We start from the raw sequence: 21,406 nt of genomic DNA on the forward strand, positions 1-21,406 counted from the left end.
GTTTTCCACTGTATTGTTTTGGATCACGTTCAGCAGAGTTTTGTAAAAGCAGAAACAACCTAATCTCAGAAGCATTACATCTCCTATTCTGGTGCTTTAGAAGTAATCAGTGCTTACCGATTTCAAACTGTGCAGCTCTATGCTGCTTTAAAACCAAAAGTCCCTGAGCGCATTCTGTTTTGTCAGGATGCATATTCAGTGCTAAATCAGGATGATGAGATTTGGGCAGTGGGCGTCTTCCTTAGCATTTTTCCTTAGAAAAGGTGATTTCTAATCTCGAGCCATTTTTCTGGCACAATACTCATGTCTTTTCCTGACTGGAAGTAAAAAAGGTGGATTTGTTTCCTGTTAAAATACATTATGGATGTCTGGTGCTCTGATGGCTGGTCACTTGCTGTAAATAATTCAATATTAGCTGGAGACAATTCTGTTTTCCTTGTCAGTATACCACTTGGATGTCTCACACATCTTTGCTGTTTGCTTGTGAAGTAAACTGAAGGTTTATAATATACAATGTGTCAGTAAAAATTATACCCCTTGTTTTCTTGGTGCCATATTTGCATATTTAACATCTTTATTTTTTTATCAAAATAAACTACAAATACCTGCTTTAGAACTGTTTTAATATTAGCAGACTCCTAATAGGTCTACTGTACAGAGGAGGCCTTTGTTGTAAAAAATCTAAAGGAAACAAGGAGGTTGATGCATATACATTAGATTTGTATTAATGTCTACAGCAGTTTTATTTAGCTTATTCCCAGTTTATTCCCCTGTCTGTTTATACAGTATACTAGCTACCTGTACTAGACAGGGAAATAATACTGCCCTTGCTGTCAGAATCTGGTCAGTTGAGTTACAGGTAAATTAACCAGTTTGCTGGACTGTCTCTATATTTCAGTCTTCTCATCCTGGCTTGGGAGAGTGTAGCTCTTTAAAATCCAGTGGAAAGGGGAAGGAGGATTTGCTTCTTAAATAGTATTATCGGTGTTATAATTAAGAACATTCCTGTATGATTGACCACAAATATAATGCCTAATGCTGTAGATGTATTTACAAAGGAGGCCAATTAAGGGGTATGGATTTAATCATAGGAGGAAGTGGAGCACTAGGGGGGAAATAGGTTTCAGTCTTAATCTCAGCTCCTGTGGCTGAGTAACAGCTTGAAAGTGCTGGAAATAACTATTTACTCATGGAGCATTAATAGAGCATTCTTGATGTCTCATAAATAGCATTAACAGTCATACTTTTTAATGCAGTGTTTTTGTAATTAGATCTGTGGTTTGCATTTTAAACTTTAATTCTCCATCATCAGAGGGTGAGAATATGTTCCTGAAATATAAATGGTCTTTTATATTTGCACAAACTATGTATACCGTATCTGCAAGTTTTCAAGGTCTCTTGAAAACACCCAAAATGCAAATAAAGCAGCAGAGACTGAAGAGCTGAAAGAAGCTGTTAAATTGGCCATGTCTAACCAGTAACCAGATGGTTTAGCTTGTTAAGAGCTGTGTTTGAATGAAGACCTACAAATGCACTGGGCTTCCAAAACCAGGATTGAGCAGTTCTGGTTCAAAGTATTGAAAATTAGTACACATCTCATAATTATTTTTTCCCTTGGTAATATTAAAGTAATTTCTTCTAGTCAGAGTAAATATTATGTACAGTTTAAGCATTTGCATTAAAGGTGTGTACTGAGCTTGTGGATCACAATGTATGAATGCAGAAGGAAGTAGCAAAAGATGAGTTCATTTTTTAGCTATTTTTTTCCGATTCAAATATGGCCTTCCTTTTCTGTCTGGTGTTCACTCTTGGTTCAAAAGGAGGCTAATTGAACGCATATTCTTCTTCAAAATAGTCATTTTCCACCTTGTTTTCAAATGTTATGTTAATTAAGTGAATGCAAATATGTTCTCAGAGTTGGAAGGTGGATTTAATTATTTTTTTTTAAAGTGGATTGTAGCACCGGTAGGATGCAGAATACTTGTTCAATTACTGTAGCGTGACACACGACTGCTGTTCTGAATTAATTGACTGCATTACAATGGGAAGATATCCAGCAGCAGAAAACACTTGAAAAACAATCCTAGGAGCATTATTTTTAAGTGGACTGTATTTTCTCTTTTATTCCTGGTGTTTAGCAGAACACTGTCTTCTTTTTTCAACAGCTTAAGCCCAGCCCTTTAGTATTATATAAAAAAAAACATTTTATACTATCCTGGCACAAAAAAGTCTCTGTAAAAAGTATTTCCCATCTGCTTGGATCCATGTTTAGGTGCTGAAATAATTTTATTTTTTAGAGCACCTTATATACTGGGGCTCTGCAATGATGAAGTACAAAAAAAGCAATAATCTGTTTGGGAGGACTGCCAGGAGATTCCCTTCCATGCAAAATAAAAAGTTGCTATGCAAAGAAATTAGAATGTGGAAAGTAAAAAAAAAAAGTAAGATCTGGGGCTTAAGACGCACATGGCCTGGAGAAGCAAGGCTTTCCTGTGTGGAACAGAGCTCTTGCTTGTTGAGGACTCACACTTGTGCTTTCCTTTCTGCAGCTGGCTGCACTGGAGAGACAGGTGTTTGATTTCCTGGGTTATCAATGGGCACCAATTCTGTGCAACTTCTTCCACATCATCATCGTCATTCTGGGACTGTTTGGCACCATCCAGTACAGGCCTCGGTACATTATTGTGGTAAGTACTGCAACTCGTAAGCTCACTGTTCAGAAAGGCCCCTTGTGTTTTCTAGGATCACATCACATTCTTTTTCAGACTTAATTATTGTTTTACTTAGTGCATGCATTAATCGTACCAAGCATTGTCTTAAAATAACTCGTGTTCTTCATTTTCACTCTTTCAATGCTTAAAGGTGGGGAAAGAGGTACAGTGTGATCATAACTAAATAATGTGAAGTATATCTCATATGATCAGATTTACTTGCATGCTATAAGAAAAGCTCTTCCAGAATTTATAAACATTTGAGGAGCCCCTCCTCTTTCTAAATTAACTAGCAAAAACCAAAAATATATTTTGCTGGTACTTTCAATATTATCTTTTATAGTGCATGAAGCAGGAACAATGTCAAGTACAGCCTACTTCTCTGTTCCGGTGTCCAGATCTTGATTTTGGTTATTTTTATTCTCCATGCTTTGCTCAGGGATGACAAGCTATTTTTTTTACCTTCGAAAGCTTCCAACTACAACAAGAAGACTTTGTCATTCAAATAACTATTGGTTACCCATTAGACATTCTAAGGCCAAAGAGCTTGGAATGTCATTTACTGCTAAATTCCTCAAGGTTGTGAATGTCACATAGCGTGTTTCTAGCATAAAAAAATATTCTGATTGTCTCACTTTTAGAATGTGGTAGAAAATACTTCAAAATGGCATAAATGATTTTTGACCTTATTTTGTGGTGCTGTTTTCAGTTTCATATCACTTTGGTTGTATTTTGATTTTCTATTCCACAAATAACAACATTACATTGTTGAACAGTATTTTACCATAGTTTTTAAAGAACTGCTAATAAGTATTAATTGGCAAATAAGATTGAGAATTAGCAAACAAAGATCTGCTGTTCGGCACAAACAATGAGACCTTATTAGCAAACCCCATTTGCATAAGCAAAGATGCTTCACTGAATTTCTTCCTGCAGCATTTCAAAAGGAAATGATTAAAATTAAATGTGTAAATGTTGCTGTAAACGGTACCTTTATGAGACAATTTCTTTTACATTTGGTAAAACCAGAAGACTCTATTAATGGTAGGTTTATTCTGTAGTGACTGTTATCTTATCTCCAACAGCTACAAAATGCAGTGCTTTTAATGATTGATTTATTTCTGTGTAAAAGGTAAAATGTTAAGTGTCTTTTAAATATGAACCTCACCATGAACTTTAAACAAATTGTGTCCATCTCATACTATTTGCCCAGTACCTCTGAGTAAAATCCTCTGCAAAATGCAAAATCACTTATCACAAAGTTCTGGTCCTTGGCTTCCTGTCAGAAATGTTATTCTCTTTCACATGCCATTAGAAAAACGTTCCATCTGTAGCCATGACCTTGGTGACACTAAGGCATGTGAGGAAACGGTGTTCTCCAACAGGTAATGAATGCAAGGCTGTCTCATTATTTAAAGATAAAAAAGATGGAGTGCCAAGTGAAGAAATCGGATTGCAATCGAAAACATTCCAGAGATCCAGATTTTCAGATAAAAGTTCTTCTGTTATGTGCTTTTATTTTATCTTTGGTCATTTATCACTTTTTGAATCACTCTTGAATGAACTGCTGTCATCTACACTTTTAGCACTTGAGTGTGAATGCTGCTGTACAGACATTCCCCACCCTCACAATTAGAATATGTTGTATGTATGAAAATGACTTCATAGACTGCATAATTACTTGTTTAGTATCAATAAATTTAATGTGCTGTTCTGGTTGTATTCATGGAGTAACAAGGCTGGATTGCAGAGATCTTGGCTGAACTTGCAGTTGTGCTTTGGCTGATGTACAGTATGTTCTGTATGGTCGGACCTGGGATTCAGTCTCCAGTCTAGCAGATATATCTGAGTGTCTGATTGGGCCACTGTGAGCAGCTAACAAGCTCACTATGTCAAAGGGGTGGGGCGTACTGACTTGGAAACGTGATCTTTGAGAGTCCTGGGGAGTAATTCTGCTTTAACCATCTCACCTGACAGTAGTGGTCTTTTTGCAGTGGAGCACCTCTGCTAGCCAGAACCAGTGAATGAGACCTCAGCCACACAAACAATCCAGAGTCCGGGCTGGGTCTGGGCTGGGGCGAAAGTGTCAAGGAAAACTTGTAGTAAAATGAGAAGAGCTACTGGGTCTTTTTATTTTAGCATTGATAACACAAAAACATGAACATCTGACAGTAGGCATTTCCTGAAGTAAGGATATCGAGTTCACAGAAATACAACCGCATAAGTAGAAAATAATGATGTTGAATCATTTCAGTGCAGTTATATATTATCTTTAAACTCTTGTGCAAAAACTACTTTTATCAGCTGTGAGATTAAGGCATATTGAATCAGAATGATAGGTGGAGTTGATTATTTACTGTGTATCTGCTATTATGACCTATTGATCTGTGCCCTACAGCTATGGTTAAACACAGTGAAGTAACAGATTGAAGACAGTGTTTTGATTCCCTTTATCTGTAAGACAAATTAGGATTCACTGTTATTTTTCTTTCACTGGTCACACCTTAGTTTACATCTTTGTTGTAACTGTCTATGAAACAGCCTGTTAACATGTTATTAAAGAAGTAATAAACAGCACCAACACATTACATATTCTTAAAGATTGGTGTTTAGTTTAAAAATAAAACCTTTCTCTATATTTTACTAAGAAGTCTGAGATTTCATTCATATACAGTTTTGCTTCACGTGCAAAACACTTAATATGGCTTAATGTACTAGACTGCTAAGAAAGCACCGGGGAATGGACTACCACTTCCTCAAGATTATAATACAAAACCATTATCATATTTTAAATTCATCTAACCACATTAAGTGCTTTCTATATTATGACAGTCTCAATAAGGTTTACTGTCATTAGCATTTGTTATATATCACTGAAAACCTCAGCTAAGGTGGACAAAGTGTTAACTCAGCTATTTCTGAAGTTTTCCAAGACTGACTGTTTAGCTGGCTTGTCACATTTAGCTTTGCATTCAGCAAAAAACAGACAGGACCTTGACATTCATTATCGACCAATATCAATCCACACTATTCCTGTGTCTGCTGATCACACCCTCAGCACAGCTTGCACACTGAATATTGCAAGAAGGGCTCGACTTGGCTCAGGTGTGACGCTGTGAAAAGGTGTCACGAAATCTTCATGCTGTCCTCCTCTGAACTCCTCTTCCCAATTTTGCAACAGCTTAAGTGACTGACAGCCGTCAGTGCTCATGATACGAGTCTTGGCCCAATTGAAAGGTATGCACCTTCAATCTGATGTCCTTTAGGCATCTGTGCCCCTGGTATGCACCATTCACATAGTGAAGAAGTTTCACCTTGGATTTAGCCTGATCAGAATATTAATGCAAACTGAGACATTTGGAGACTCCTTACTGTGCTGGATGTTTAATAGCTTAAACTTTAGATTTGCAAACATAAATTATAAATACCTGTGTTTGCATGTATAGGAGCACCATTGTGAGTCTGTGAATGAATGACCATAGTGAGAAGCTGAGGGAATTAGAAACATCCAAAATGTTTAAATGATTGGAACACCATTAGTACATGAAGAAGAATCCATGTTCTGCATAATTTTACTTTTTTATATCCAGTGCCTGAATCCTAATGCAAAGCCAACACCTGAATTATATATTTCTTGCAGTTCGTGTTTGTATGAGCATTTATATTCTCACCTGAAAGCTCACTGTGGCACCTAGAGCCGTGTTGATACAACTGTCTCTGAGCTTAATATTGTAAAATACTGTGTGTGAGAGCGGTGGGCTGTGAAATGTAGCCAAGATGCAATTTCATTGATTTCCACCTGACTTTGATTTATGACTTTTAACCTCACACATTGTTTTATTTTTTTTTTCTAGTATGCTATCTGGGCAGCTCTTTGGGTCACCTGGAATGTCTTCATTATCTGCTTTTATTTGGAGGTGGGAGGTCTGTCAAAGGTAAGACGTCTACCCTTGTTTCTGTTGCGAGTCGTGTAGTTTTTGCCAATATTAAATCGCACATACAACCAAGGTGCTCACCCTTCTCAAAAGTTCCTTCTCAAATGTTATGAGCAGGTTAAGCTCAAAATGTGAGAAAGAAATGAAAATTCTTTAGAATGAATTATTTTTTCAAGAAGGTAACAAACAGGAGGAGGTCATTGAGGCCATTGGATAGTTAGTAGCTGAAGTAGTTAATAGATCTCATCAAACTGTTTCTTGAAAGAACCCAGGGTATCGGTTTCAACAACATGGGTGAACAACTTCATCCACACTCCCACTTGAACTTGAACTTGAACTTTATTGCCATATGTAACCGGTACATGTACTGGTACAATGGAATTCTTACTTACAGAAAGTCTCTCGATTGTTAAAACAAGTGTAAAAACACAAAGTGCAGACAGTGCATCAAGACAATATACAAACAAACAGTAGACAATGTACAAGTAAACGGTTTGAATGTAAACAATACAGACGTGTAAACAATGACTGGAGATGTGCAATAAAAAAGAAATCATTATGTGGTAGATGGTGTAGGTGTGGCCCGAGGGGCCTGGCCAAATGTGTTCACCAATCGCACTGCTTGTGGATCGAAGCTGTCTAGTGGTAAGTGTCCGTATGCTTTTGTATCTCTTGCTTGAGGGCAGTGGGGTGAAGAGCTCATGCCCGGGGTGCTGACTGTCCTCTGTGATGGCCAGAATTCTACCACAGCAGCGGTCCTCATAGAGCTGTTTAATCTCGGTGAGACCACAGCCGATGATCTTCTGGGCCATATTGACCATTCTCTGCAGTGCCTTTCTTTCTCGAGAAGAGTTGTTACCACACGGTTATCCTGTTGGTGAGGATGCTCAATGACCCTTGAGTCATCCCACAACCCCTTAAGTAAAGAAGTGCCTTTTGTTCTGGGTTTTAAATGTATGTCTGTGTAGATTCCACTTGTGTGCTCTGGTTTGTGTTTTCAGTGTTTTTCTGAAACAGTCTACTGGGTTGGATTTTAAATATATTTATCAGGTCCCCTTGTAATCTTACGATTCTGTCCTGTCAGCCTGTCAGTGTAGGACATCCCCTTCAGCACCTTAACGCACCCAGTTGCTGTTCTTTGGACTGATTCCAGAGCTTCAACATAATATCTATTACAAAGTGACCACAATTGTACACTGTATTCTAAATGAGGACTTATTAGTGTATACAATTTCAACATGACACCTCTTGATTTAAATTCTACACTTTTATTTACCCCAAAATTTTGTCTGCCTTCGAAATTGCTTCCCACATAGTCATGAAGATGTAAATGATTTGTCAACATAAACACTTAAAATAAGTAACCTCGTTTATTTCCAGTTTCTGTTGGATTAATGCATATGTGTTAAAGCCCTTTTCAGTTAGGACAGCTGACATTAAATGCAGTTCTTAGTTAATACAGTATATATAACTGAAAAATGTACCTATGTTTATACAGTACTCCCTTTGATAGTCTGAACACAATGAACATGGTTAAGAGAGTTATTCCCAAAATCATTGCCTGAGGTCCTTGAAGCTTCAAATTCTTTGAAGTATTGTGAAACACTCCTTGAGTTAAATATATATTATCAAGAATAAAAGATTGCTATTATGTCTAATAATGGGCTCCAGAGTGTCTGTACATTGAAGAGGTCTAGGCAGGCCCATTCGTTGGTGTTGGTGTTTGTCCAGGTTCAAAATGTGCTCCTTAAGCGTTATCGGAGAAATCATGAAACTGCCTCTATAGCATTTTCCATCTGCAACTGCTAACTTCAATTCAATTGAATTTTATGCCCACATTTTTCTGTTCCTCTTAACAGTGTTTACCTTTATGCGAGATGTGTTTCTGTGCATTATGTTTAATGTCTTTATTTATAATATCCTTAATTATTAGGAAAAAAAATGGAATAAAATATATAAAAATAAAGGCAAAGGGAACAGATGAAAAAAAAATTTTTTACCACAGTGCCAAGTGAACTTTTATACTTCTGAATTGCTTTTCTTTGCATTTTCACAGGAAACCGGGCATATGGGAATCAGTTTGAGCTTCTGTGTTTTCAATCATTAGATTGTTTACATATTCCCTCTGTCCTGCTGGAATTAAAATTATAATAATACTCCCACTTTATATACAGTTTGAATGTGGCTGTGTGGAGAACTGTGTGAAAGCTTTTGATTTAGTAAGAATTCTGTCTGCTGTGGTTTGCAGTGTGCAGAGTTTATAAATCTAGTGCCAGTAGAAAATTGGAAGCTGCTTTTATTGCCCAGTATGCAGGAGATATCCAGCAGGACACCATCTATTCCTAGAAAAGATCACACCTGTATCCCATCCTGGAAACACAGGGTACAAGGCTGTATGAGACACTTGTACCAAGACACCAAGATCATCTAGAGACAAAAATTAACATAGTCAGAGTGTCTTTGGGAAGTCAATAAGCTGGAACTGCTAGCAAAAGCCCTTATGAACACAGATGAACATGCAAACTCCATGTATAAGGTATCCCAACCCAGAAAGCGTAAACAATAGGTAACTGAGGCATCCTCCCATCATTATTATTGCTACTATTGTCATTATAAATGTAATGATCAGTCAGTTAAGAAATGAACCCAAAATTGCAAAGGCTCACCATTCAGCCCTTGCATCACTAAGGAGAATTATTTTATGAGCCACATTGTGAGTTTAAAGCTCTTTCTGGCAAGCAATAACTCATTAGCAGGTTTATTGAGTGCACAGTGCCCTTTTGCACTTTGAAAGATTCCTATCATTTCTGGAGTTTACTGAGCTACTGGAGAGGTCAGAGAGAGGTCAAAAAAGGATTCGATTCCTTATTTCAGTTACAAGAGAAACCACTTAAGAAACGCAATAAGATCGACTGTTTGTAATCTGCCTCTTTTTAATGACCCATTTTCTGTCCAAGAGAATTATAGTAGATTATTAAATATGAAATTTGGTTTTAGCAATGTTTCACACCATCATATGTTTAAGAAAACTGACATCTGCCCTTCAGATCTCTACAGTGGCAGTTAAAAAAAACTAGTCATTTAATATAGAAGAAGGTAAAAAATAACACACACATTTGTGGTTGTTAAAGACATCTGTGTGATCTCATATAAATAAAATCTTACCATGATTAAGAAGAGTTAATTGTAGTACAGAACACGTGGAGCAGCTGCAAGCAAATTAAGTGCAAATTCAATAATCACGATAAACCAGTGAAACAACAGTTCAAGGTTACCAGATTAAACTCTCTTATGATAGATCTTTTAAGAATTCTGGAAATGAGTTCACCAGTTCATGAAAGCAAAAGGACATACAGTTTGTTAATGAACGGAAAAAAGGAAAATGTCATGAATTTTATGTTCCTAGAAGAACTTATAGTTTTCCACACCTTTGACATGTGTGGTGGTAATTGTCAAAGAAACTATAATTGTCAAAATGAAAATTGTCAAAGAAAGAATGAGGATTAATGAATATCAGTCCTGTTGTGGGTTGTTAATTAAAGGGATAGGATGTGAGAACAGGAGAACTCTGAAGGTTCGAATTTTGGCGGGGGGGGAATTTGATTTAAACTTCAGTCCAGATTTAAATCAAATGTAATTTCTTTGCTTGCTTAAGTTATGATTTAATATATTCCAAAGAACATTTTAGAAGAAAAGTTCAAAAATGAAAGAATGGTTTCAGTGTTTAATTTTCTGCTGAGAATTTTTCAATGACCTATAATGAATGCTGCTATTTTCTTGTTCATATGCTGTATGCTGCGATTGTTCCTTCTTACATTTTAAATTGAGGGAGGTTTTTTTTTCCTCAAGTACATCAGAACAAGTTGCTGGTTTGGCAGTTTGACTGTTTCTGAATCGTAGTTTTATTTCGGAAGACTCTCAGTAAGAGCCCTCTTACAGGATTAGCTGTTTTTTGTTAATCCATGTTAAGTGAAGTATACCGGCTCCTGCTCTCTTGCTTGTTGTCCAAGCATCACATTATTCCTACATCCTCACTCTTATCACGTTCATCCTTGTAGACGTTTTCTCCAGGGAACTAAGCCTTAGCTTCACCTCTCATAGTTATGTATTTACACAAGAAAAAATCCGCGGGGCATAGATTTCCCATCTAGTTTTGTTCCTTTTTCGAAAAACATGAGGTTGTTTTTGCAAATAAACTGGACTGCTGTTATGTTGCAGCTGTTTTGCCTTTTGTTATTTAGCCATCTAAAAAAAAAACAATGGCTGAAAGCTTGATTCACCAGAATTCTTGTCATATGAGAAAGAAGAACTCCATGGACGTGCAAAACATGCAATCTGAAAATGGTGGAGACGCCGGGTGAAAGGGATGTGCTGTCATTTTGCGCTTGTACCCCCTTTGCGTCCTTAAATTGTTTCATTAGTCTTTTCTTCTGACAGTCTCTTTTTTCTGTAGAGTGTGACAGGCTCGATGGCGTTGAAGTTAATTGATTGGGATGCCTTTTTTGTTTCGGTGCTGCTATAGAATCCATGCAGAGCAGTATGTCAAGCCGAAATATGAGCCTTGAATTGAGCGAGCGCAGGCTAACATGGAGGCCTGGCTTTGTAATGACCGAGTTAAGAAGTGCTGAAATCGTTGATTATGTCTTTTCCTTAGAGGGCCTAAGGCACATTGTCTCCACTTGCACACTACGCATACTTATTTGAAGCTATAGGAAATGATTCATGGCACATATTTAAAATTGTTATGCAGATGGGGTTTAAAAAAAAGACAAAGGCCTGATTAATTTCTTGCTCTCCCAAGATTCTCAGTTTAATATTACAAACTGGTGAACACATACCATTATCAAATATCCAAATTGCCCTTTTTGCTGCAAAAACGTGGGAGCTTTTTTTGAATGCTGCCTAAATTCTGCTTTGAGCATGTACAGTAAGTTGGTGTTGCTTTAATAGATGACATGGTTTTACCACGTAACTGTCTCCTTAATCCACATCTTACTGAAGATATGGATACAGTAGCATGTCATGGCATTGACTGATTGGAGGTGAAGACCTTTCAATGAAACTTGTAAAAAAAACCCAAGAAATCTTGTCCCTCACATGGTCTGGTAAATTGGACCAAAACCAGCTGAAGAACAGTATCACGTGGCAAAAATATAATGCTGATTTTGTTTTAAAAAATGGAAAAGAACATTAATTTTCTGCCATTTCCATTCCCATAATTTTGCAAGCTTCTTCCATCAGACAGTTCTCTTACAAGACGCCATATGTATTCATAAGAATCCAAGCTGTGTCCATCTGTTGGGTTAATACGGCTAGAACCTTGGCAGCTGCACTTTTCACACTTAATTATTCACATACAGGTCTCCAGAAGCTGGAGCAATCTCTCGCTTTTCTGCCTTGCATAAAGAACCATGCAGAGATCCTGCTGAAATTTCAAAAAAATCTTTATTTTACCCAAACACGGCATGACAGGCAATTTTCAGATAAATAATATTTAATTTCAAGGCATCTGTTAGCTGGGAATGCTTCATCTTTGAGATTGTCTACTGGGCTATCTACGTCTTATTGGATGGTTCTCTCATGAAGGATTGATGACTCTCCATGCTGATAAAGAGGGGGAAGGAGGCCCTTTTGAAGCAGTGGCAGGAGTGTTTAAATGCAGTAAATGAATATTTTTGCATCTTGCACGAGGTACAAAGATGTAAAACCACAATTTAAATGTTTGAAAAGAAAACGTACGTGTTTGTTGAGTGGCTATAATGCATAACCCTGGAGTATCTGCTCCTCTAAAGTGAGTCCTGCCCTGTCTGGTTGGAATTGTGCAGTTTTAATGTTCTTGTACTTTTTTAGTTGTCATACTTTAATATTATATAATGCATTTAATTATAACCGTATGTAATTCCCGTGGCTCTTATCTGTGGTCCTGGGGAGGAACTCTTGTTTTTTACTGCAGCCAGTTCTTAATCACAGGCATGAGAGCAGGCAGTGTTGCCTGAAATGGAACCAACTGGACACATACAGAATGCAAAAATGCTCAAAGTGGGTGTGTCTGATATAGTGTCATTCCCATCTCTGGGTGTGTCTGGTACAGTGTTTTTCCACCTGTGTCTGTTTATCATCAGTTGATCGACTAGTGAGAGCTGTTAAGTTAGAAATAAGTTAAAGGAGAAGTTGCATGAACTTTGTATGCCTTGAAGCAAGGTATTTGTGACCCCTCAGGACTGACTAAAGTTAAATATAAGCCTAAAGAAGCAGGTAGATTAGTTTTGTCATCAATTAGCACTGAAGTTTTGTGACTCAGCTAAGCCACTGGACAGTATTTCCTAAGGACCAGAGATGGGAATCACAATATTAAATGGTTCTTCATGTTTCTTCATGTTTCAGATTTAACACTTAATACTTCAAAGAGCTGCACACCTTTAAAAATAAAATAACTGACTTCAGAGTGTTTGTTGTAACTACTTAATTACCCAGATATCATCATGTTTTTCAAAAGTGAGTTCCTTTTAACAAAACAAGGTTATTTTTAAAGTAAATTCGTATAAAAAAGCAAAGACATTTAGAGTTTGTTACTCTGGAGAGATATTCAAGTGAAAATTGTTTGGCAGATGAGCTGTTGAAAAGTAATAAAACTATCACTCACAGCCACCAACTGCATTTAATATACCATCAGCTTTGACAGCCTCTGTGTCAGGCTCATTGATTTGCTGTGCCAGAAGGAGCTTGGAACAGTGCCAGTGTTATCCTGTCTGACAAAAACTAGATGTTTGTTCTCATTTGGAAAAGTGGTTCAGTCATCACAGTTCGAATCAAGGGGAAAGCGAAAATCTCTTTCTTTTCCTTGTCCTGTATATTATTTAGCACATGTAACATTCTAAAAGAACTTACCTGGGGCAAAGCCATAAGTTTCCACAACAAAAAAATTAAATCTCTTTAAAGGTATGAATTTAATCTTAAAGGTCAAAGTAAAAATAAAGAAATGGAGAACATCCTACTGGCTAAAAGATGTAGGATTTTCAATGTACAGTCTGTAATTTCACATACTTTTTTAAAGTTATCCTTGGAAGCAGCTTAATCTAACAGTTATTGAGTCATCACTGAGTCTGAAAGGAATATTAAAGATGAAAGGAAGCTGATCCTACTGTTCTGGAAGTTAAAATAAAGAAAGCTGTGTTGCCTTCCATCTTCACCTCTGAGAATCCCTGTGGGGTTTAAATAAAATATGTGAACTAACTCATTCTTTCGCAAAGCTTCTGAACTTTCCACCCTCCATTCCGATTTATTGCAAAGCATGCAAATGAGGGAGGTAGCCTTGGCCACCCTTTCTCTATGGCAATGGCATATTTAATAATGGATGTGCTGCATAAACTATTCATCGGCTTCCTTGCAGGAGAGCGACCTTCTCACCTTCAACATCTCGGCACACCACTCATGGTGGAGTGAGCACGGCCCAGGGTGTGTGCGAAAGGAGATGCCGGCGACAGGAGTCAAGAGCTTTGACAGCCAGTCCTACATTTCTGTCATGGGCTGCATGGTGGAGTATCAGTACATCGAGGTCATGCACAGCGCCTTCCAGATCTTGATAGCTGTGAGTATAGTCAGCGTGGGTAAATTACACTCATCATCTGAATCGGGTGGGGGGAAGGGAGAGTGTTCCAGGTTTAGCAGCCCACAGATCATGGTATGGTTCAAAGGTGGGAATGAATTTTTCATCTTAATTTCAAGGCACATTATCATCTTTTACATGAATTACATATAAAATCCATGTACGCAGTTGCTGTAACACACAAGGTGATCGATTTCACACATGCCTTGCACATTTGAAGAAGAGATTAGAAATGTACTCCACTTCAGCATCTGTGTTACAAATTAGTCTCATCCAGCAGGGTCCTGGTCATGATGGGGACAGCAGGTTTGCACGGTTCTTCAGAATAAGAAATTGTAAAGTTGTACACTGTCATGTAAGACCTGTTAGGGTTGCAGAATATTCCACAATCTACAGGACAAAGTCCTGTAGCCTGATTTCCAGGACACTTCTGGCACGTACAGGAATCTGGTGTTTAAAGACACTAGCCAAAAATTTTTAAAGCATCCTAGAGACCAGGTTCTTTGACCGTACCGCTCTTTGTTACAGAATCGTTTCCTTCTGTCTGGTAAAAAGGCCACCAAGACAACCACTGGATGTTTTTATCCTGGTGGTTCCCAGTCCAGGTCTTGGGGAACCTGGTATCTATCAGGTTAATAGGTAGTTTTTTTTTCTCCAGCAGCGTTCTGAGTCATTGTCAGATTAGTTTCAGTTTTCTATTTTTAGGCCTAATTTTTACATTTGCTTCCCACTCTTCAAAGGTGAATGGGATTTAAAGCTGGTATTCATCCTATACTAATTAGTTTCAGAATTGCCTTCTTTCAGATGTGTTAACTGCAATGTGATGGGTTGCACCTAAGCAGAAAGTTTTTAAAAAAACACTCACTTTGAGAGTTGTCTAAACCATTATCATTCACTCCTGTATCTGTTCATCATAAACTGGCCTCTTATTAAGAGCTTTTTAGTCAGACATAAGGAAGCTAGTTGTAAAGAGACTGCATAAAGGTCTGTATGCTGAGAATGTTGTAAAATGTACTTTAACTAGGGTGTTTTTTTAAAGCTCAGCAAAAGGACTAAATGCTCAAACAGATCAATCATAGGCACCAATTAACACTGGTGATTAAGAGGCCACCAGAGGTTGCTCAGATCCAGGATGGAGAACAACTGGACTGTAAGGTGTGAGCAGGAGAATGCGTACTGTATATAAAGAAATGTGTATGTAGGGAAGGGTTGGTGCTTTTAGGAACAATAGGGGAGCTCTTGGACACAAAAATTGGTTTATAACTTTTAGAAAAAAATTGTGACACCCGATTCATGGAATAGAGTTAGAGAACACTATGGTTTTCTGTCACAGATCACAACCCTAGATACAACTTTAACACCTCTCCAAGACCGACATGTAGAAATCGGAATAGCAGTTGTGAAATGCTGTTAGGTTGAGTACTGTACAGAAGAAAATCAAGGTATGTTCTTATTAAGGCTGTTTGCATTGTGACTGCAATCAATAAATTACAAAAAAGAAAGCTGTACACAACTAGAAATTAATTCCTTTGCCCTTGACTTTACACTTTACACTGTCTTTACACAACCTAGAATGTGTAGAATTAAAACATCTTTCATTGATTTGGGATGTTTTAAGACAAGTTGATTGATTTCTCTTCACTGAGCTCTCACACTGCTCAGGGATTTAATGGAAATGTGGAGAAGGAGGAGGCTGGTTTTGATCATGGTTGAGTCATGTTTAAAAGTACAGGCAACAGAAATGTGTGACATCAGAAATATCATGAAAGGAGCCTTCTGCTTTTGCTTTTCTAGTAATAATATTGCTGTTTTCCTTTTAATAGAAAAAATGATTGATGGTCAGATGTCTAGGTATGAAATTACTAGTACCGCTTTTGGTTAAAACATTCTAAAAAATGTCAGTATATGTTGTGTACATTTGGTGTGCCAAGATAATTAATTTCAAATATAGATACAGTATATACAGGGTTTGTTTCTCTGTATGGCGACTTCTGACTTCTTTTACAATAATTTTATGTTCAGAAGTTCCTACTGCTAGATCTCAGTCTGTAGACAGTTTTTTTTAGATTTGGCCATATTAAGAATTTTTCCTTTTACAGAAGAGTGTGGTTAGCTATCCACGAGGAAAAAAAACTTTATGAACAAGGGATGTCCTAATAACATCCTTCACTTCTATATATTTGAACTTTAGCTACTCTAACATTTTTATTCTATAGTTTATGGCCATTGACATAGTAATTAACAGCACTGTAGTGGAAAATTTATCCTGGTCAATGTTCCTGTTCATAAAAACTCCTCATAAATGAAATGACTGCTTTCCACTTAGTATCTCTCAGTGTTTAAACTTGTCAGCTCGTGCCAAGGGATTTGTATTTCAACAGCATAAAAGGGAAAGCATTCTTGATCTATTTTTTTCAGATCTAGATAAGGTTTGTTTTGGGCATTCACTCAATAGATTGATTGTGCTTTTGTTTCACATCAGTGAATTGCACTTTGTCAGTCTGTGTCAGGTCACTAACCAAGATTAATTGGAAAGCAATGTCAGAACACAACAATTCAGATTATTATTTCATATGTAAAAGGTTTTGGCATTCTTCTATTCGCCTAAATATTAATCTCTCTTGCATGGCCAAGCAACTTAGTTTTATCTGTGAAGAAGAATATTATGTATATGAATGTTTTCAGCTATGGTTTTTCTGTATTGAGCCTAGGAATTGAATTATAAAAAGCTGAGTAGCGACTGCAGGGAGACTACAAAGTCAGTGAAGCTGTTTCTAATGCTGTAAAATTTCCTTGATTTGCTTCTACAGTCCTTCATATTGGTTTCTCATGTATACTTTACCTGGAGTTATGGTGAGAAGATTCTGATCAATTAAATTGATTGACTTATCAATTAAAATGGAGAAATTATTAATTTTGTTCCTTCTCATCTGAACTACACTGTCACCACCCAAACAGGTTGTTTTCCAGTATTACAACAGCCATGGAACCTTGAAGAAATGTGTTGGTTCTCATGATCTACATATATTGTAGGTCCATTGTGTGGCAACTGGGGTTCCCCAAGTAAAATTGTGCGATTAGCTGAAGTAGTGATAGATGGAGGGATAGAGTCACTCTGGGTACACCTGGCATTCAGCCCACCAGCATGTGTCTGTAACATGCTGGGTGTTAGTAGTTGTGTCAGTGAGAGCTGTATCAGCTGTCCAATCAGAAATAATTTTGCTGTAGACACTGTGGAACTCAGGGTACATAAACAGTGCACATCTAGACATTCTCATCCCTGCTTATTCTTATACTGGGGCTGTGAGTGGATCCATAAACTGCCTGGCAACTGGAAATTCCAAACGGTTGTGTATAGAATTACATTTAGGCAATTTTCAATTTTAAGCACTGTGGGGCTGTGAAGTGTGAGTAGGATGTAGACGTTTCAGACGAATTGTACAAAGGTTGTGGCAATAAGAGTTGCTGCTTCTAAATTGCTGTTACAAATGGTGGACATGAGGAAGCTGTGCAAACAATAAAACGCAGCATTCTCACTTCACTTTAAGCTTACTTCATCTGTCAAGATTACATTTGTTTTTTCTTTAATTTTTTCAGTTTAGATTTGTGTTTTGCCTGTTTTTAGGGCTATGTAAAAGTCCATAATAATTAAGACGACCAAACCAAAAGACTGCTTTTGAGTGGAGAGGAGAAAAAATAACTCAGAAAGCCACGTTCTGCATTAATAGTGCACAGCGATTTTGTGTTTCATGGCTTTTGTTCTCAACAGCTTAGTGAAATTACATTAAAAGGTGCAAAGCTTCATTTAATTTAGCGTTAAAACAGTAATTTTTCAATTTCTTCTTATTTTACTTCTATGAAAGTGGAAGATGCCCAGAGACTAGCCTTCAAAAGCATGAGCTCACATTTTCATATTAACACATCTATAGGACTTCCTAATTAAACTTTTTATCTAGTCCTCAGTGTAGGAAGAAAAGATAATGATACTTCACAGTTAATGCGACAGGAGCATCAGATTTTTCTATTGCCTAATGTTCAAAATTCCTCTTACCCTACCAGTGATAGATGTGATGGCTTTATGATTATACAGCAAGACATTTTGTACAGGTTTGAAAAAGATAGTTCCCTAGATTTTTTCTAAAATGGAGCCCTCTTTACAAAGACAAAAATAGGTCTATCTGAATAACTGAGTCTTCTGAAACAAAGCTATTTAACTTTTAATTAGTTATTACAGACCTCGTCTGAGACAAGTTTGAAATGTTGTATCATAATGAGCAGTCGAAAATTAAACCTCTTGGGCATACACAAAAAATCTAATTTCCACTATTTCTTTAAAAAGTCACTGCTATAAAAAAGCAACAAAGCACTTCAACAATTCATTTGCAGTCTCAGTTTCAGGAAAACTGCCATTAAAGCATTACTAGGAAAAAGAAGAAGAATTTATTACACTAAATTACTGAGAAACCTTTTTTCGGCTAAGACTACTAATACTACAGATAATACAACTAATATTAATACAGTCTGCAACTGCACATTCTTGTTTTTACTGAGAAACAAGAATGTTTGGAAGCATCAAAAGGCACGAGTAAGCTGAGCAGTGTGGAGGAATTCAGGATGTTCGTGAATCACACAGGTAGCAACGAGCTGCTGTGCAGACTGCTTTTCAGATCAACAGGCTCCATTTATAATTGGTTCTGAACGAAATTAGAAACCTGCAGAAACATTCCCTTTGAATGAGAGTTAACCTGTCGACTCTTATCTAGAAGATTTGAAAGGTAATAGGACTAGAAAAAATTAGAAAAAAAAGAGAAATTCTCATGAGTAATTCAGTCTATGTACTCTTGTTAATTTGTATAAAAAGCAGTGAATTCTGATTCTTTCCTGAGGGGCCACTACCTGTTTAATTTTCCGTTGCTTGATGTTGAATTAATGAGCCACCAGAGAAATGAATGAAAGGTTGCATGAAAATCTTGATGGAAATGACCATCTGGTTCTGATAGATTGATTTATTACCCAATTAAAGCTCTAAAGGATACCAGGAGCAGCACACCTGTAATATTTCAGTTCACTGATACGTTTAGATTCGGTCTTTGTTGTCATCTTTATTTTTAGGAGTGTCATTTATCTTCTTTGTGCATTTTTCCTTGCCAAACAAAACCCAAACAAGAAGTAAAGTAAAAATAAGATTTCTTGATCATTATTGGCCTCAGACAGCTCTGTCCTTTCTAGGTGCATCATTAAGATAGCGGGATTTTTAGACAGGAGAATGGCACCTTTCATAGATGGAAGAAAAAGTTGTGTTAATTAAGGATAGACATGCAGAGTATAAATGACTGCTTTTACTTACTCACTAGAAGGTTTTACAGGTCCATTTTTTCACAGTGTGCTGAAAAAAACAATACCATTGGGAAGAAGAAATTTATTTTTCCTTATTAGGGTTTTACCATGGTTTTCTCAGGGGGGAAAGCTTCTCAATGAGCTGCAATCTGACCAATTGAAAATAATGAGAAGATAACTGTAATTTTTATTAGCAGTAAGCATTATATTCGCCACAATGTGACCCAGATTCTACACTCTTCTCAACTGTTTTGTGCCTCCTTTTCTGTTGTGATATTACAGCTAAAAATTGGAAAATTAAGCAGACCCTTCCATCAGGCTACATTTGCTACGTTTGACCTTATTGTCTCATGTAGATGTGATGAAATTTTAGTGGGAGTATTCTGTTCTGCTGCACACTGTGAATACATTGTAATCAAACTGATTTGCAGGCCACTTCATGTGGTCTAAAAACAGGTTTGCATTAGGCATCTTTTAGCCAACATTACCTCATAACATACGAAAACCCCATTTGTCCCTGAAGTGCTAATTTGTAAGTGTTAGAAAATTCATGAGTGACATCAGCTGTGGGAGACCATACAATGCAAACATTAAGTAATACAGACCATCTCACGTGTGGCTCTTAGCATCTTATTAATCCAATAAACTCTTTAGGATGCTTCTTTAATGTTTCCAGTGGCTTTCAAATGTTTTTGAGAGGGGTGCAGATCTATCACGTTTAATATCCAATCTAGGTGTCAACAAAAAAGTGTGAGTAGTTCCTTACCCATACATTTTCATAGAAGTATCTAATGCGTGCTAATAAAATTAAAACTTTACTTTCTGACACATTGAACTGCACAAGACATTCTTCTGTTTAGGCCTCAAGGCCGGGGAAGGGACAAACAAAGTGATTTGTTTTGTTTCTGACGTTTATTTTCTTGAAAGAGTATTATGAGCCTTTATGGATGATCTATATTCAAATATATATTTTTTAAACTGAAACTTATTCGGTGGGAGGAACTCAGATTTTGTTTCATCTAAAAGAGATAGAGCTTGGTCATAACAGATTTTGTGGTCTGCATCAGTAGGTCATTTTGTCTCTCTTGTCTGCTCTGTTATTGTTTACAGATGGCCCTGGGATGACTGCTACATTGATATTTCAATCTGAAAATCCCATACTGGGACATCCTTTTGTTTATTTCCCATTCACAATCCATCACCTCTTCAGTTACATACTGTAGTGTTCAGTACAGAGTATAACCAATAGTTGTGGACTGAGAATGGTAAGGAAATTCTCTTACCTTTAGTTGAATGCACAGAGTACTAAAAAAATGCAATATTTAAGGGGCCGTCCTGTGATATTTTTCTGAGCGCACACAAATTGAAAGTATGCTAATTACAAAAATGCAGCTTGAAAGGAAAATGTTGTTTTATACCATTTGCCATTGTTAATTCAAATCTAATGATATAGTGTGTTTGCCAGATTTGTATTGCAGTGCTGCAGGGGAAAAAGAATAAAACTTGTAATCAAGTAATGTTTTTGCTCATTAAGCAGTCTTATACAAAAGTGGAGAAAATTCAGTCTAGACCGCAGCCCCTTGCAATTATTGAATCTTAATAAAATTACTCAGCATGGCCTTTAGACAAGACTTAAGTCAGCACGATTTATCTCCTTATGTAGATTTCAAGTTGAAAGAATAGTGCTGATTATTCATAATTGCAAAACAGATTTATTCTCTGTTTGACTTAAGACTTATCCTATGAAGTTGCTTTTAAGAGCCTTAATTTGTATCCCTTCAATGTGCCTACTTTCACTAGGATATGTGTCCTTATCA

At 37.0% G+C, this 21,406-nt stretch overlaps 1 protein-coding gene across 1 annotated transcript in view; it reads left to right on the plus strand.

Moving 5' to 3' along the window:
- The window catches only part of LOC148817936 (sodium/potassium-transporting ATPase subunit beta-1-interacting protein 4-like), a 63,478-nt gene that overhangs the window by 23,662 nt on the left and 18,410 nt on the right, over nucleotides 1–21,406 (plus strand). The window contains exons 2-4 of the mRNA XM_088937606.1: nucleotides 2,550–2,687; nucleotides 6,566–6,646; nucleotides 14,037–14,234. Coding sequence (XP_088793732.1) covers nucleotides 2,550–2,687; nucleotides 6,566–6,646; nucleotides 14,037–14,234 — 417 coding nt within the window. The remainder of the gene's footprint in view (nucleotides 1–2,549; nucleotides 2,688–6,565; nucleotides 6,647–14,036; nucleotides 14,235–21,406) is intronic.

The sequence above is a fragment of the Atractosteus spatula genome, chromosome 19, assembly GCF_055471065.1.
Source record: "Atractosteus spatula isolate fAtrSpa1 chromosome 19, fAtrSpa1.hap1, whole genome shotgun sequence".
In the NCBI taxonomy this organism is placed as follows: Eukaryota; Metazoa; Chordata; class Actinopteri; order Semionotiformes; family Lepisosteidae; genus Atractosteus; species Atractosteus spatula.